General features: G+C 40.9%; 1 protein-coding gene across 2 annotated transcripts in view; it reads left to right on the top strand.

Annotated features, from left to right (window-relative positions):
* slc12a5a (solute carrier family 12 member 5a) overlaps positions 1–14,253 on the top strand; it is a 443,979-nt gene that overhangs the window by 386,668 nt on the left and 43,058 nt on the right. For both annotated transcript variants that reach the window (XM_060918253.1, XM_060918252.1), the window contains 3 exons: positions 8,565–8,812; positions 12,575–12,786; positions 12,989–13,156. In XM_060918253.1, coding sequence (XP_060774236.1) covers positions 8,565–8,812; positions 12,575–12,786; positions 12,989–13,156 — 628 coding nt within the window. The remainder of the gene's footprint in view (positions 1–8,564; positions 8,813–12,574; positions 12,787–12,988; positions 13,157–14,253) is intronic.

Here is a 14,253-nt window from a genome sequence, read left to right as displayed (position 1 = left end):
ATGGCCTTCAGGTTCAATGACTTTCAGGACACTTAGTTTCCCTACATTTTAAACTGTCTGCTTTCTTCCAATTTCCTGCTCTGATTCCATGAAATTAAAGACTATGTGCCATATTAGACATGCCGTCTAAGACCAGTCGCGGAAAGAGTACAAAACACAGTGACACAGTGACTAAAGGTACCGCTACTGTAGTAATTCACTTGATCTTAAAATTAAGTAAATAGTGATCAAGAAAATTCCATGTAAATAACTTATCTGATGTAAAACCATGGCCTACTGGTTAGAGAAGCAGCTTGGGGACCACAAGGTCGCCTATTTGATTCCCTGGACCAGCAGGAATGGCTGAAGTGCCCTTGAGTAAGACAATTAACCTCCCAACTGCTCCCCAGATTGCTCTAGGTATGTTGTATGTCACTCTGGATAAGAGCATCTGCTAAATGCCTGTAATATAAAACTATTTGAGTAAATACAGTGTCTTGCGAAAGTATTCATCCCCCTTGGTGTTTGTCTTGTTTTATTGCATTACAAGCTGGAATTAAAATGGATTTTTGGAGGGTTAGCACCACTTGACTTACACAACATGCCTACTACTGTAAAGGTGCAATTTTTTTTATTATTGTGACACAAACAATAAAGAAAGAAAGAGAAAGAAAGCACAACTTTATTCATCACATACTTGTGAAATTTCCTTTCTGCATTTAACCCATCTGAAGCAGTGAACACACATATGAGCAATGAGCACACACACACACATACCCAGAGCAGTGGGCAGCCATGCTAACAGTGCCCGGGGAGCAGTTGGGAGTTCGGTGCCTTGCTCAAGGGCACCTCAGCCCAAGGCCGTCCCACATTAACCTAACCACATGTCTTTGGAGTGTGGGGGAAACCAGAGCACCCGGAGGAAACCCACGCAGACACGGGGAGAACATGCAAACTCTGCACAGAAAGGCCCTCGCCAATTAAGATAAAAAACAGAAACCTGGAGTGTGCATAGGTATTCACCCCCTTTCGTATGAAAGCCCTAAATAAGAGCTGGTCCAACCAATTCACTTCATAAGTCACATAATTAGTTGATTAAGATCCACCTGTGTGCAATCAAAATGTCACATGATCTGTCACATGATGTCTGTATATAGCAACCTGTTCTGGAAGGACCCTGACTCTGCAACACAACTAAGCAAGCAACATGAAAACCAAGGAGCCTCCAAACAGGTCAGAGACAAAGTTGTGGAGAAGTATAGATCAGGGTTGGGTTACAAAAAATATCCCAAACTTTGAATATCCCAGGGAGCACCATTAAATCCATTATAGCAAAATGGAAAGAATATGGCACCACTACAAACCTGACAAGAGAAGGCCACACACCAAAACTCACAGACCGGGCAAGGAGGGCATTAATCAGAGATGCAACAAAGACACCAAAGATAACACTGAAGGAGCTGCAAAGATCCACAGCAGAGATGGGAGTATCTGTCCATAGGACCACTTTAACCCGTACACTCCACAGAACGGGGCTTTATGGAAGAGTGGCCAGAAAAAAGCCATTGCTTAAAGAAAAAAATAAGAAATCATGTTTGGAGTTTGCCCAACAGCATGTGGCAGACTCCCCAAACACATGGAAGAAGACTCTCTGGTCAAATGAGACTAAAATTGAACTTTTTGGCCATCACGGGAAACATCATGTGTGGAGCAAACCCATCACCCTGAGAACATCATTCCTACAGTGAAGCATGGTGGTGGCAACATCATGCTGTGGGGATATTTTTCATCTGCAGGAACAGGAAAGCTGGTCAGGACTGAAAGAAGATGGATGGCACTAAATACAGGGCAATTCTGGAGTTAAACCTGTTTTGGTCAGCCAGAGGTTTGAGACTGGGATGAAGGTTCATGTTCCAGCAGGACAATGACCCTAAACCTGCTGCTAAAGCTACACTGGAGTGGTTTAAAGGGAAACATTTAAATGTCTTGGAATGGCCGAATCAAAGCCCAGACCTCAATCCAATTGAAAATCTGTGGCATAACTTGAAGATTGCTGTACACCAACGCCACCTATCTAACTTGAAGGAGTTGGAGTAGTTTTGCCTTGAGGAATGGGCAAAAATCCCAGTGGCTAGATGTGCTAAGCTAATAGAGACATACCCCAAGAGACTTGCAGCTGTAATTGCAGCAAAAGGTGGTTTTAAAAAGTATTGAGTTTGGGGGGTGAATACCTATGTACACTCCAGATTTCTGTTTTTTCATCTTAATTATTGTTTGTGTCACAATAAAAAAAAAATTGCACCTTTACAGTGGTAGGCATGTTGTATAAATCAAATGGTGCTAACCCCCCAAAAATCCATTTTAATTCCAGCTTGTAATGCAACAAAACAGGACAAACACCAAGGGGGTTGAATACTTTTGCAAGACATTGTACTTTACAAATCACTTTTTACAACTGACACAAGAAATCAGAAATTGTTCTCTTCTCTATTCTGTTCTTATGTTAACTAACCAAGAGAGCTATGCTGAAGTAATCACCACCTCAACTATCAATAGTATACAGTGGTGCTTGAAAGTTTGTGAACCCTTTAGAATTTTCTATATTTCTGCATAAATATGACCTAAAACATCATCAGATTTTCACACAAGTCCTAAAAGTAGATAAAGAGAACCCAGTTAAACAAATGAGACAAAAATATTATACTTGGTCATTTATTTATTGAGGACAATGATCCAATATTACATATCTGTGAGTGGCAAAAGTATGTGAACCTCGAGGATTAGCAGTTCATTTGAAGGTGAAATTACAACCCCGATTCCAAAAAAGTTGGGACAAAGTACAAATTGTAAATAAAAATGGAATGTAATGATGTGGAAGTTTCAAAATTCCATATTTTATTCAGAATAGAACATAGATGACATATCAAATGTTTAAACTGAGAAAATGTATCATTTAAAGAGAAAAATTAGGTGATTTTAAATTTCATGACAACAACACATCTCAGAAAAGTTGGGACAAGGCCATGTTTACCACTGTGAGACATCCCCTTTTCTCTTTACAACAGTCTGTAAAAGTCTGGGGACTGAGGAGACAAGTTGCTCAAGTTTAGGGATAGGAATGTTAACCCATTCTTGTCTAATGTAGGATTCTAATTGCTCAACTGTCTTAGGTCTTTTTTGTCGTATCTTCCGTTTTATGATGCGCCAAATGTTTTCTATGGGTGAAAGATCTGAACTGCAGGCTGGCCAGTTCAGTACCCGGACCCTTCTTCTACGCAGCCATGATGCTGTAATTGATGCAGTATGTGGTTTGGCATTATCATGTTGGAAAATGCAAGGTCTTCCCTGAAAGAGACGTCGTCTGGATGGGAGCATATGTTGCTTTAGAACCTGGATATACCTTTCAGCATTGATGGTGCCTTTCCAGATGTGTAAGCTGCCCATGCCACATTAATGCAACCCCATACTATCAGAGATGCAGGCTTCTGAACTGAGCGCTGATAACAACTTGGGTCGTCCTTCTCCTCTTTAGTCCGAATGACATGGCGTCCCTGACTTCCATAAAGAACTTCAAATTTTGATTCGTCTGACCACAGAACAGTGTTCCACTTTGCCACAGTCCATTTTAAATGAGCCTTGGGCCAGAGAAGACGTCAGCGCTTCTGGATCATGTTTAGATACAGCTTCTTCTTTGAACTATAGAGTTTTAGCTGGCAATGGCAGATGGCACGGTGAACTGTGTTCACAGATAATGTTCTCTGGAAATATTCCTGAGCCCATTTTGTGATTTCCAATACAGAAGCATGCCTGTATGTGATGCAGTGCCGTCTAAGGGCCTGAAGATCATGGGCACCCAGTATGGTTTTTCGGCCTTGACCCTTACACACAGAGATTCTTCCAGATTCTCTGAATCTTTTGATGATATTATGCACTGTAGATGATGATATGTTCAAACTCTTTGCAATTTTACACTGTCGAACTTCTTTCTGATATTGCTCCACTATTTGTCGGGGCAGAATTAGGGGGATTGGTGATCCTCTTCCCATATTTACTTCTGAGAGCCGCTGCCACTCCAAGATGCTCTTTTTATACCCAGTCATGTTAATGACCTATTGCCAATTGACCTAATGAGTTGCAATTTGGTCCTCCAGCTGTTCTTTTTTTGTACCTTTAACTTTTCCAGCCTCTTATTGCCCCTGTCCCAACTTTTTTGAGATGTGTTGCTGTCATGAAATTTCAAATGAGCCAATATTTGGCATGAAATTTCAAAATGTCTCACTTTCGACATTTAATATGTTGTCTATGTTCTATTGTGAATACAATATCAGTTTTTGAGATTTGTAAATTATTGCATTCCGTTTTTATTTACAATTTGTACTTTGTCCCAACTTTTTTGGAATCGGGGTTGTATTTAAAGAACAGGGATCTATCAAAGTCTGATCTTCACAACACATGTTTGTGGAAGTGTATCATGGCACGAACAAATGAGATTTCTGAGGACCTTAGAAGAAGTGTTGTTGATGCTTATCAGGCTGGAAAAGGTTACAAAACCATCTCTAAAGAGTTTGGACTCCACCAATCCACAGTCAAACAGAGTGTGTACAAATGGAGGAAATTCAAGACCATTGTTACCCTCCCCAGGAGTGGTCGACCAACAAAGATCACTCCAAGAGCAAGGCGTGTAATAGTTGGCAAGGTCACAAAGGACCCCAGGGTAACTTCTAAGCAACTGAAGGCCTCTCCTATATTGGCTAATGTTAATGTTCATGAGTCCACCATCAGGAGAATACTGAACAACAATGGTGTGCATGGCAGGGTTGCAAGGAGAAAGCCACCGCTCTCCAAAAAGAACATTGCTGCTCATCTGCAGTCTGCTAAAGATCACGTGAACAAGCCAGAAGGCTATTGGAAAAATGTTTTGTGGACAGATGAGACCAAAATAGAACTTTTTGTTTTAAATGAGAAGCGTTATGTTTGGAGAAAGGAAAACACTGCATTCCAGCGTAAGAACTTTATCCCATCTGTGAAACATAGTGATGGTATTATCATGGTTTGGGCCTGTTTTGCTGTATCTGGGCCAGGACGGTTTGCCATCATTGATGGAACAACGAATTCTGAATTATACCAGTGAATTCTAAAGGAAAATGTCAGGACATCTGTCCATGAATGGAATCTCAAGAGAACGTGGGTCATGCAGCAAGACAATGACCCTAAGCACACAAGTCGTTCTACCAAAGAATGTTTAAAGAAGAATAAAGTTAATGTTTTGGAATGGCCAAGTCAAAGTCCTGACCTTAATCCAATCAAAATGTTGTGGAAGGACCTGAAGTGAGCAGTTCATGTGAGGAAACCCACCAACATCCCAGAATTGAAGCTGTTCTGTACGGAGGAATGGACTAAAATTCCTCCAACCCAGTGTGCAGGACTTAACAGTTACTGGAAATGTTTAGTTGCAGTTATTGCTGCACAAGGGGGTCACACCAGATACTGAAAGCAAAGGTTCACATACTTTTGCCACTCACAGACATTTTGTGAGCTGGCTAGCTAAATTTAGCCAAATGCTGTTGGGGGTGGCAGTAGCTGACTAGGTTTGTTAGCTAGCTACTCTGGCTTGCTCATGTTAATTCATACATAGTTCTAGCCACATTGTTAGCTATCTCACAAAAGTACCCCTCAGACATTATCCTGAGCAACACATACAGTATATGCGGTAGTAAAATTGGTTAGCTAGTCTAGCTCACTCAGCAAGATATTTGTTTACCTGTCTATGTTTTTCACAGTTTGGCTGTAGAGCTATGAAATGCCCACACATCTCCACAGGCTTTGGCTTGCGTGATTTGCAGATCATTATCATGCTGTTTCTTTTGAAGCATTTAAACCTGAACCTGCCTGAAAATTGGACAGATGCTCATCTGTCTCGAGTGTTTCAGACATTACAACTGCTGACTAAGCATTTGGCACCTTCAGTACAGTTGTATATACTTTTGCCAAAAAGCTGCTTTATGTTGATTGTGTCTCGAAATTCAAGTATTTAAAATGTGCACACTTCTTCTTGCATCTTTTCCCACTCCTATCTGGGGTCACTGTGGAGCCAGTATGGTTCAGGGCCTTGCCATGTGGCCCAACAGTGGCAGCTTGGCAGTGCTGAGGCATGAACCCCTGACCCTCTGATCAGTAACCCAGTCTTAACTCATTGAGCCACCATTAGCTGTTAACCCTGAAGACTAACATGAGAGTCTTCAAGAGCAATCATAAAGTGTGATTGCTCCTGTGCAAATAATGACAAGTGCAGCTCATGAATGACAGATGTGTCAGTTGAGCCAGTCTAAGCTACAAAATGACATTTAATGGCTCTTTGACAAAGCATGATCAAACAGGATGACTTTGATTCCAAAACTCCATATATTTCAATGGGGTCAAAAATGCACTGAAGTCAATGGGAGAAAAGGGATGGGCAAAAAGCAAGAAAAAGATGAGTACAAGTCATAGCCGATTTCATGGATGTGTTGGGTGAGTTGCCCTGATGTGTCATATGAAGTTTGGTGGCTCTCAGACAAAGTGTATCCGAGCAGGAACACTTTGATTCTGAAACTCCATTCATTTCAATGTGGCCAAAAAGTGAGAGAAGAACAACAGAGAGAACGAGTGCATCTTTAAAAGAGCTGCATACAGCACACTATTCCCGAACAGGACGGATGATTTGAAGTTGATTTGGGGTCAATATCATGAAAACTGTAGGAGTAGAGGCAGGACAAGAAGTGGTCTCAAGAATAATAATAATAATAATAATAATAATAATAGCAATACTTTGCAATCACACTAACTAATGTAACGTACTGGTCTTTCTGCGCAGAGTTCACTTTCACTTCTACCTCTGAGGAAGTCATTTTTTACATTTTACTCTCAATTTATTGCTGTGAGCTTTACCTTTTATGGAGTTTTGTGGGTGTCACCTCTTTTTAAATCTGGTGAATTTTGTTGTTGTTTTTGTTGTTGTTGCTGACTTATGCAAACATTTGCACACAACTTTATTAAAAGATTGAGGTATGTTTTCTTTTGATTGGTCAACAATCTTCCATCCAGCCATTATCTGGAACCGCTTATCCTATCCCAGGCGGGGTACACCCTGGACAAGTTGCCAGATCATCACATCGCAGATATCGACACCTACGCTACGTTCACACTGCAAGGCTTAATGCTCAATTCCGATTTTTTTGTGAAATTCGATTTTTTTGTGAGGTCATTCACATTAACAAATATATGCGACTTGTATGTGATCCTCAGTATGAACGAAAAGTGACCTAAAAGTGTTCCACATGCGCATTGCAGGATACGACGACGTCACACGCAGTGAGCATGGCCAGTGTTTACGGAAGTAAAACCGCCCGGTTGCGGTATGACCCATCCAATCTAGCTTGAATAGCTGCATCCCCCCAAATGGAAATCAGCTCCCTAACCTCTGCGTCCTTCCATTGAGAAGATTCAGAACCTTCACAGCCCAAAGCGTCCCTCGCATTGATGTCATGCGCAGGGGCGCAGATACGTTTTTTGAACTGGGGGGGACAAAAAACTGGGGGGGACAAAGCTGCCAGCAAACCAACCCCAACCCCGATATGCCTGTCAAACTTGTTGTGGGTTACTATAGCAACCAAGCTCGAGCTCGCAACCTGTGCAGTCTGCGCAGCTCAACCAACCGAATATCAGTCTTTGTTTTGTTTTATGTGAGTTGTTGCAACTATGTATACACTGCCGTGCACCTCAATAAACCGAATGGTAATTAGTCTTTTGATTTTTCCGTGAGGTTTGCCTTATGCAAAGTGGGGGGGGGACCGAACGAAGTGAATTTAAATCTGGGTGGGACGAATCCCACCCATCCCACCCTCTATCTGCGCCCGTGATTATGCGCCATGTTGTTGTAACTTTTTTTGAGAGACCCGCCGCCTACTTCAGCGCAGAATAGTGACGTTTGTGGCTTGTTGATGACGTGTAAGTCGGATGAATGCGACCTGGCGGTTCAGACTGAAGTCGCATATGAAAAGAGCGGATAGGAATCGGAATTAGGACCACATATCCAAACGGCCTGGGTCGGATTTGAAAAAATCGGATCTGTGTCGTTCATATTGTCAATAAAAGATCGGATACAGGTCACATATGGGCGAAAAGATCGGATTTGAGTCACTTCAGCCTGCAGTGTGAACGTAGCCATAGAGACAAACAACCATTCACATTCACACCTACGGTTAATTTAGAGCCACCAATTAGCCTAACCTGCATGTCTTTGAACTGTGGTGGAAACCGGAGCATCCGGAGGAAACCCACACAGACACGGGGAGAACATGCAAACTCCACACAGAAAAGCCCCTGTCAGCCACTGGGCTTGAAACCAGAAATGTTCAGTGACCAGAAAGTTTTTTATCACTTTCTGGTCACTGAACATTTATCTTTATTGTGTTTACTTTTGATGTGACTGCTGATGTTATATTAAACCATATACATTTTACTATTTAATGTATTTTTGCGTCTTACCTCTTTCTTATATCCACTGTCTCTCTGACACTCTCTTTTACTCTCGGTTCCTCTGTCAGATCTACATAGTGCCACAGGCCGCCATCTTTAAGATGGAGGATTTGGAGGGGTCAGAGGCAGAGGCAGCCATGTTGAATAACATGCGAGTGTATGGCACGTTGGTGCTGACCTTCATGGCCGTGGTGGTGTTTGTTGGTGTGAAGTACGTCAATAAGCTGGCACTGGTCTTCCTGGCCTGTGTTATTTGCTCCATACTGGCTGTGTATGCTGGAGTCATCAAAACTGCCTTTGAACCACCTCTGTTCCCGTAAGTACCTGGATTTTAGGTGCTGGTTTTCAAGTTGTCCTATTTGGACTTTCTGAAAGAGTAAATTGATGAAAATAGCAAGTTAGAATGCTGTAAAGGTCTTACATTGCACATTTTGAACATCTCAGTTTGCATATAATCTCGCTCTCAGACACTTTCACAGTTGAATCCTCATTTCATTTGTGTTCAGTAAAAAACGAAAGGCTTTCACCAGTTTCACTTTTCACGTAAACATAGTGCCAACTGTATGGAATGGCACTATGGAATGGCACCAACAGGCATTCCAATTCTCCTTCCAGCCCTACTTTACTGTCTTTACACTCATTTCTCATAGCATTTCTAGCCTGCATGGCTATAGACCTGTTTCGCTGTTAGTAAATATTGCTTTTGTCGTGCGGTTGCACACGCAGCATGGATGCAAAAGAAGCTTCCAGTTTTGACATGTTTACATGTGTGCTTACCTGACATTATACTGATTTTTCACACAAGAGTAAATAAAATGCATCGTGCCTTAAATAGTTCAAAGTACTTTAATAGTCTCTCACCTGAGGACACTGTGGCTTATTTAAATAAATTAACATTAGGTTCAGGTGAGCAGCTTGCTGAGCCGTACGCAATTGCTGATGATAAGTGGTCTAGCGATGTTAGCAAATAGCCTAATATGTACACATCTCATTGAAAAACCTCACGTTTTTTACTAAAGAAAGCTTAAAATCTTATAAGTCTTTGAACGCATAGGCTATACACTACCGTTCAAAAGTTTGGGGTCACTTTGAAATTTCCTTATTTTTGAAAGAAAAGCACTGTTCTTTTCAATGAAGATCACTTTAAACTAATCAGAAATCCACTCTATACATTGCTAATGTGGTAAATGACTATTCTAGCTGCAAATGTCTGGTTTTTGGTGCAATATCTCCATAGGTGTATAGAGGCCCATTTCCAGCAACTCTCACTCCAGTGTTCTAATGGTACAATGTGTTTGCTCATTGCCTCAGAAGGCTAATGGATGATTAGAAAACCCTTGTACGATCATGTTAGCACAGCTGAAAACAGTTTAGCTCTTTAGAGAAGCTATAAAACTGACCTTCCTTTGAGCAGATTGAGTTTCTGGAGCATCACATTTGTGGGGTCGATTAAATGCTCAAAATGGCCAGAAAAATGTCTTGACTATATTGTCTATTCATTTTACAACTTATGGTGGTAAATAAAAGTGTGACTTTTCATGGAAAACACAAAATTGTCTGGGTGACCCCAAACTTTTGAATGGTAGTGTAATTATGTCCTTTGTGGACATATTCAACCTGTGAACAGCAGGAGTCGAGCAAATTTTACATTTTAAAAGTCAACGCCAGGGCCCTATAATATTCCTCTAATATTCCTCAACTCTCTGATACTATAAAAGAAAGTAGGCTGAGATTCATAGGTCACTGCTGGCATAGCAAAAAGGAAGTTATATCTAAAGGACTTTTATGGGAACCATCGCATGGAAAAAGGAGTGTAGGACATTGAGCAACTAGAGAGAGAGATACCAGTCTTGGAAAAGATCAGCTCCCAGCAGCAATGGAAGATGGCAACAATTGGGAAAGAATAGTCAGGATTGTTTGAGCAAATAGCTTGATAAAGTAGTAGTAGTAGTAGGCCTATAATAACGGATGGGGTGAGGCATAATTTATCTCTCTTACTGAAAGTTTAGGCATTGCTACATTTTTAAAAAAGTTCATTGCATTACTTATAAGATCTTTACAAAAACCACACTGAAATGCTTACCTGGTATACAGTTGTGGTCAAAAAGTTTACATACAGTGACATGAATGTCATCTTGGCTATGAATATCATGGTAATATTTGGGCTTTCACTAATTTCTTTGAACTATTCTTTTTCTGTGGCAAAATGATGGTACAGCATACATCTTTAATTTAAAAGAAACACTAGAATTTGGTGCACAAATTTTAATTTTCTTTGGGTTTTCTGAAATCAACACAGGGTCAAAATTATACATACAGGGTCAAAAATTTACATATGTTCACTTAGATTATTAATTCAGAGGTGCTGAAACTTCCAAAATGTCTCTTATCTTGCCAAGGCCGAGGTCTCTTAACTTCCTGTTAGTGATCATGATTGACTACAGCTGGTAGCTTCTCTGTGCCTTCATAAAAAGGGTTTGTTTACAGCACTCATTGGATTGACCAACACACAGTAAAATGGGAAAGTCCAAGGAGCTCAGTGCAGATCTGAGAAAGAGGATCGCAGATATACACAACTCCGGAATGTCTTTTGGAGCCATTTCTAAACAACTGCAAATTCCAAGATCAGTTCAAACAATTGTATCCAAGTTATTGTGAGGTGTAGTCACTTTGCCAAGCCACTTTGCTTCAAGAAAACCCAAACTGTCTCCCTGAGCTGAAAGGAAATTGGTCTGGATGGTCAGGAACAACCTGGGAACCACCATGGCACAGCCCTGCCATGAACTGGAAGCTGATGGATCACTGTCTACAGTTCAGATCACCATGGACGAAGAGGCTGCTATCCAAGAAATAACCCCCTGCTCCAAAATTGACACCTTCAAGCTTAACTAAAGTTTGAAGCTGACCATACGGACAAAGAGAAAGCCTTCTGGAGGGAACTGTATGGTCAGATGAGGCAAAGATTGAGTTGTTTGGCCACAATGACCACCATGTACAGAGGGACACTGTACCAGCTGGTGGTAGTGGTAGGCTCATCATGCTCTGGGGCTGTTTTGCTGCCAGTTCATTGCACAAAGTGGATGGAATAATGAAGAAGGAGGACTACCCCAGAATTCTTCAGCATAAACCATCAGAAACTTGAACACGACTTGAGAGTTACAACAGGACAATGAACCCAAACACGCATCAGAGCTGGTTGTGGAGGATAAAGCAGGCTAACATTAAGCTTAAAACAAGTCCTGACTTCAACCCTATTGAAAATATATGGACTGTGCTTATAAGTTGAATCTATGCCAAGAAAAAAAAATTTAATTGAACTCTACCAGTTCTACCATGAAGAGTCATGAAATATCCAACTAGAATTCTGCCAGAAGCTTTTCCATGGTAAACAAAAATGTTTGGTCAAGGTGAATCTTACAAAGAGACATTTTACCCAAATATTAGGTGTGCTGTATGTATAATTTTGACCCTGTGTTGATTTCAGAAAACCCAAAGAAAATTAAAACTTGTGCACCAAATTCTAGTTTTTTGTTTTTTATTAAAGATGTATGCTGTACAATCATTCTGCCACAAAAAAGAACAGTTCAAAGAAATTACTGAAAGCCCAAATATTGTCATGACATTCATATCCAAGATAACATTCATGTCACTGTATGTAAACGTCTGACAACTGTAAAATGAGCACTGCAAACACAGGCATTTTTAATTTGTGTCTTGGTCCAGTTTCCCAGGTTTACTGCACGCAGCCAAAGTTGGCACTGACTTTGATGAAAAGGATGCAATCCTGCAGGAATTTGACAGATTACTAAATCTGGTCTAGTTTTAGTTCTATTCTGGCAACCAACAACACAACACGGCAGCATAATTCTGGCAAAAGAAATGATAAATACCAGGCAACTTAACGATAACTTCAACAACCTGAATGTAAACAAACAATACCGAATGGAAATTTCTTTTGCACCCACTATGCACACACACACACACTCCTCATTTAGTATGCATACGTCACATGAAACCCATCTATATGAATTAATCCACTGTAGTGTCCTAATACTTTTGCTATGTGAATCTCATCCAGGGTGTGTGTCGTGGGGAACCGGACTCTAGTTTGGAAAGGCTTTGATGTGTGTGCTAAAGTGATTGAGAAAGACAATGTTACAGTCACTACCAAACTCTGGAGTCTCTTCTGTGACTCAGAGTTCCTCAATGCCACCTGTGACAGCTACTTCGCCAACAACAACGTGACAGAGTTACAGGGCATTCCCGGCGTCACCAGTGGCATTCTTAAAGGTATACAGACAAACAGATTAAGTCATACTGTATATCCTGTTATATATTCAGTTAGAATATATTCTGGATTAACAGAGGAGATTGTGCCTATAGTCACTGTATCTATTTGTCCATCTGCCCTCTGTTTCTGTTTGATTTTTCTCATCATTGCTAACATTTTCAATCTATTTCTATCTTTTCTTTCTCCTGCTTTCTCTCCCAGAGAACTTGTTTGGGAATTACATGGAGAAGGGCCTTTATCTGGAGAAGCTGGGGCTTCCTTCTGTGGAGGAGCCAGACGCTCTGCCCACAAACACTAAAGCCTATGTACTATCTGACATCACCACTTTTTTCACACTCTTGGTTGGGATCTACTTCCCTTCAGTTACAGGTCAGTCATAACACTGCTGAATCTTGTCACATAGACCTGCTAATGGTGAAAGAAAGCTACTAAATATTAATTTATCCATTTATTTATCCATTTACATGCTACATTAGTAAAGTCTGATCTTTGGGGGAGGCACAACATTCTTTTTACTCTCACAAGCAAGGAATATCAGTAGATGTCCCTGTGGATAGCCCTCCTCTGTGGGCTGTGTAACCAGGGACCCATTTAATTGTAACATAAATTCCACAGACCCTTTCAACAACAGAGTCATTTCATGATTATTATTGAAATGTACAACCCCAATTTGGGCGGCACGGTGGTGTAGTGGTTAGCGCTGTCGCCTCACAGCAAGAAGGTCCGGGTTCGAGCCCCGTGGCCGATGAGGGCCTTTCTGTGCAGAGTTTGCATGTTCTCCCTGTGTCCGCGTGGGTTTCCTCCGGGTGCTCCGGTTTCCCCCACAGTCCAAAGACATGCAGGTTAGGTTAACTGGTGACTCTAAATTGACCGTAGGTGTGAATGAGAGTGTGAATGGTTGTCTGTGTCTATGTGTCAGCCCTGTGATGACCTGGCGACTTGTCCAGGGTGTACCCCGCCTCTCGCCCATAGTCAGCTGGGATAGGCTCCAGCTTGCCTGCGACCTTGTAGAACAGGATAAAGCGGCTAGAGATAATGAGATGAGATGAGTTACTAAGTGCAATTTTTTGCCTTCTTAATGTGTTTGAGATCAAACAGTAAATAGTAAATAATAAAAATACAGTAAATAGCCCTATTCCATAACTGTAGTAATCCATATTATGCCAAGAACTGCTTAACTAAGTAAAGAGAAACGACAGTCATCATTACTTTAAGACATAAAGTGACTTTAATAAAAAAAAAATTGAATTAGAAGCTGTGTCCAAACTTTTGACTGGTACTGTACATATTACACAACATTTCATATCTTGTACAACCACAATTCCAAAAAAGTTTGGGACACTGTGTAAAATGTAAATAAAAACAGAATGTGAAGATTTGAAAATCATGGAAACCCTATATTTCATTGAAAATAGTACAAAGACAACATATCAAATGTTGAAACTGAGAAATTTTATTGTTTTTTG

This window comes from Neoarius graeffei, chromosome 4, assembly GCF_027579695.1.
Source record: "Neoarius graeffei isolate fNeoGra1 chromosome 4, fNeoGra1.pri, whole genome shotgun sequence".
Taxonomy (NCBI): domain Eukaryota; kingdom Metazoa; phylum Chordata; class Actinopteri; order Siluriformes; family Ariidae; genus Neoarius; species Neoarius graeffei.
Note: the sequence above shows the minus strand (reverse complement) of the source record. Positions and strands in the feature narration are given on the sequence as shown.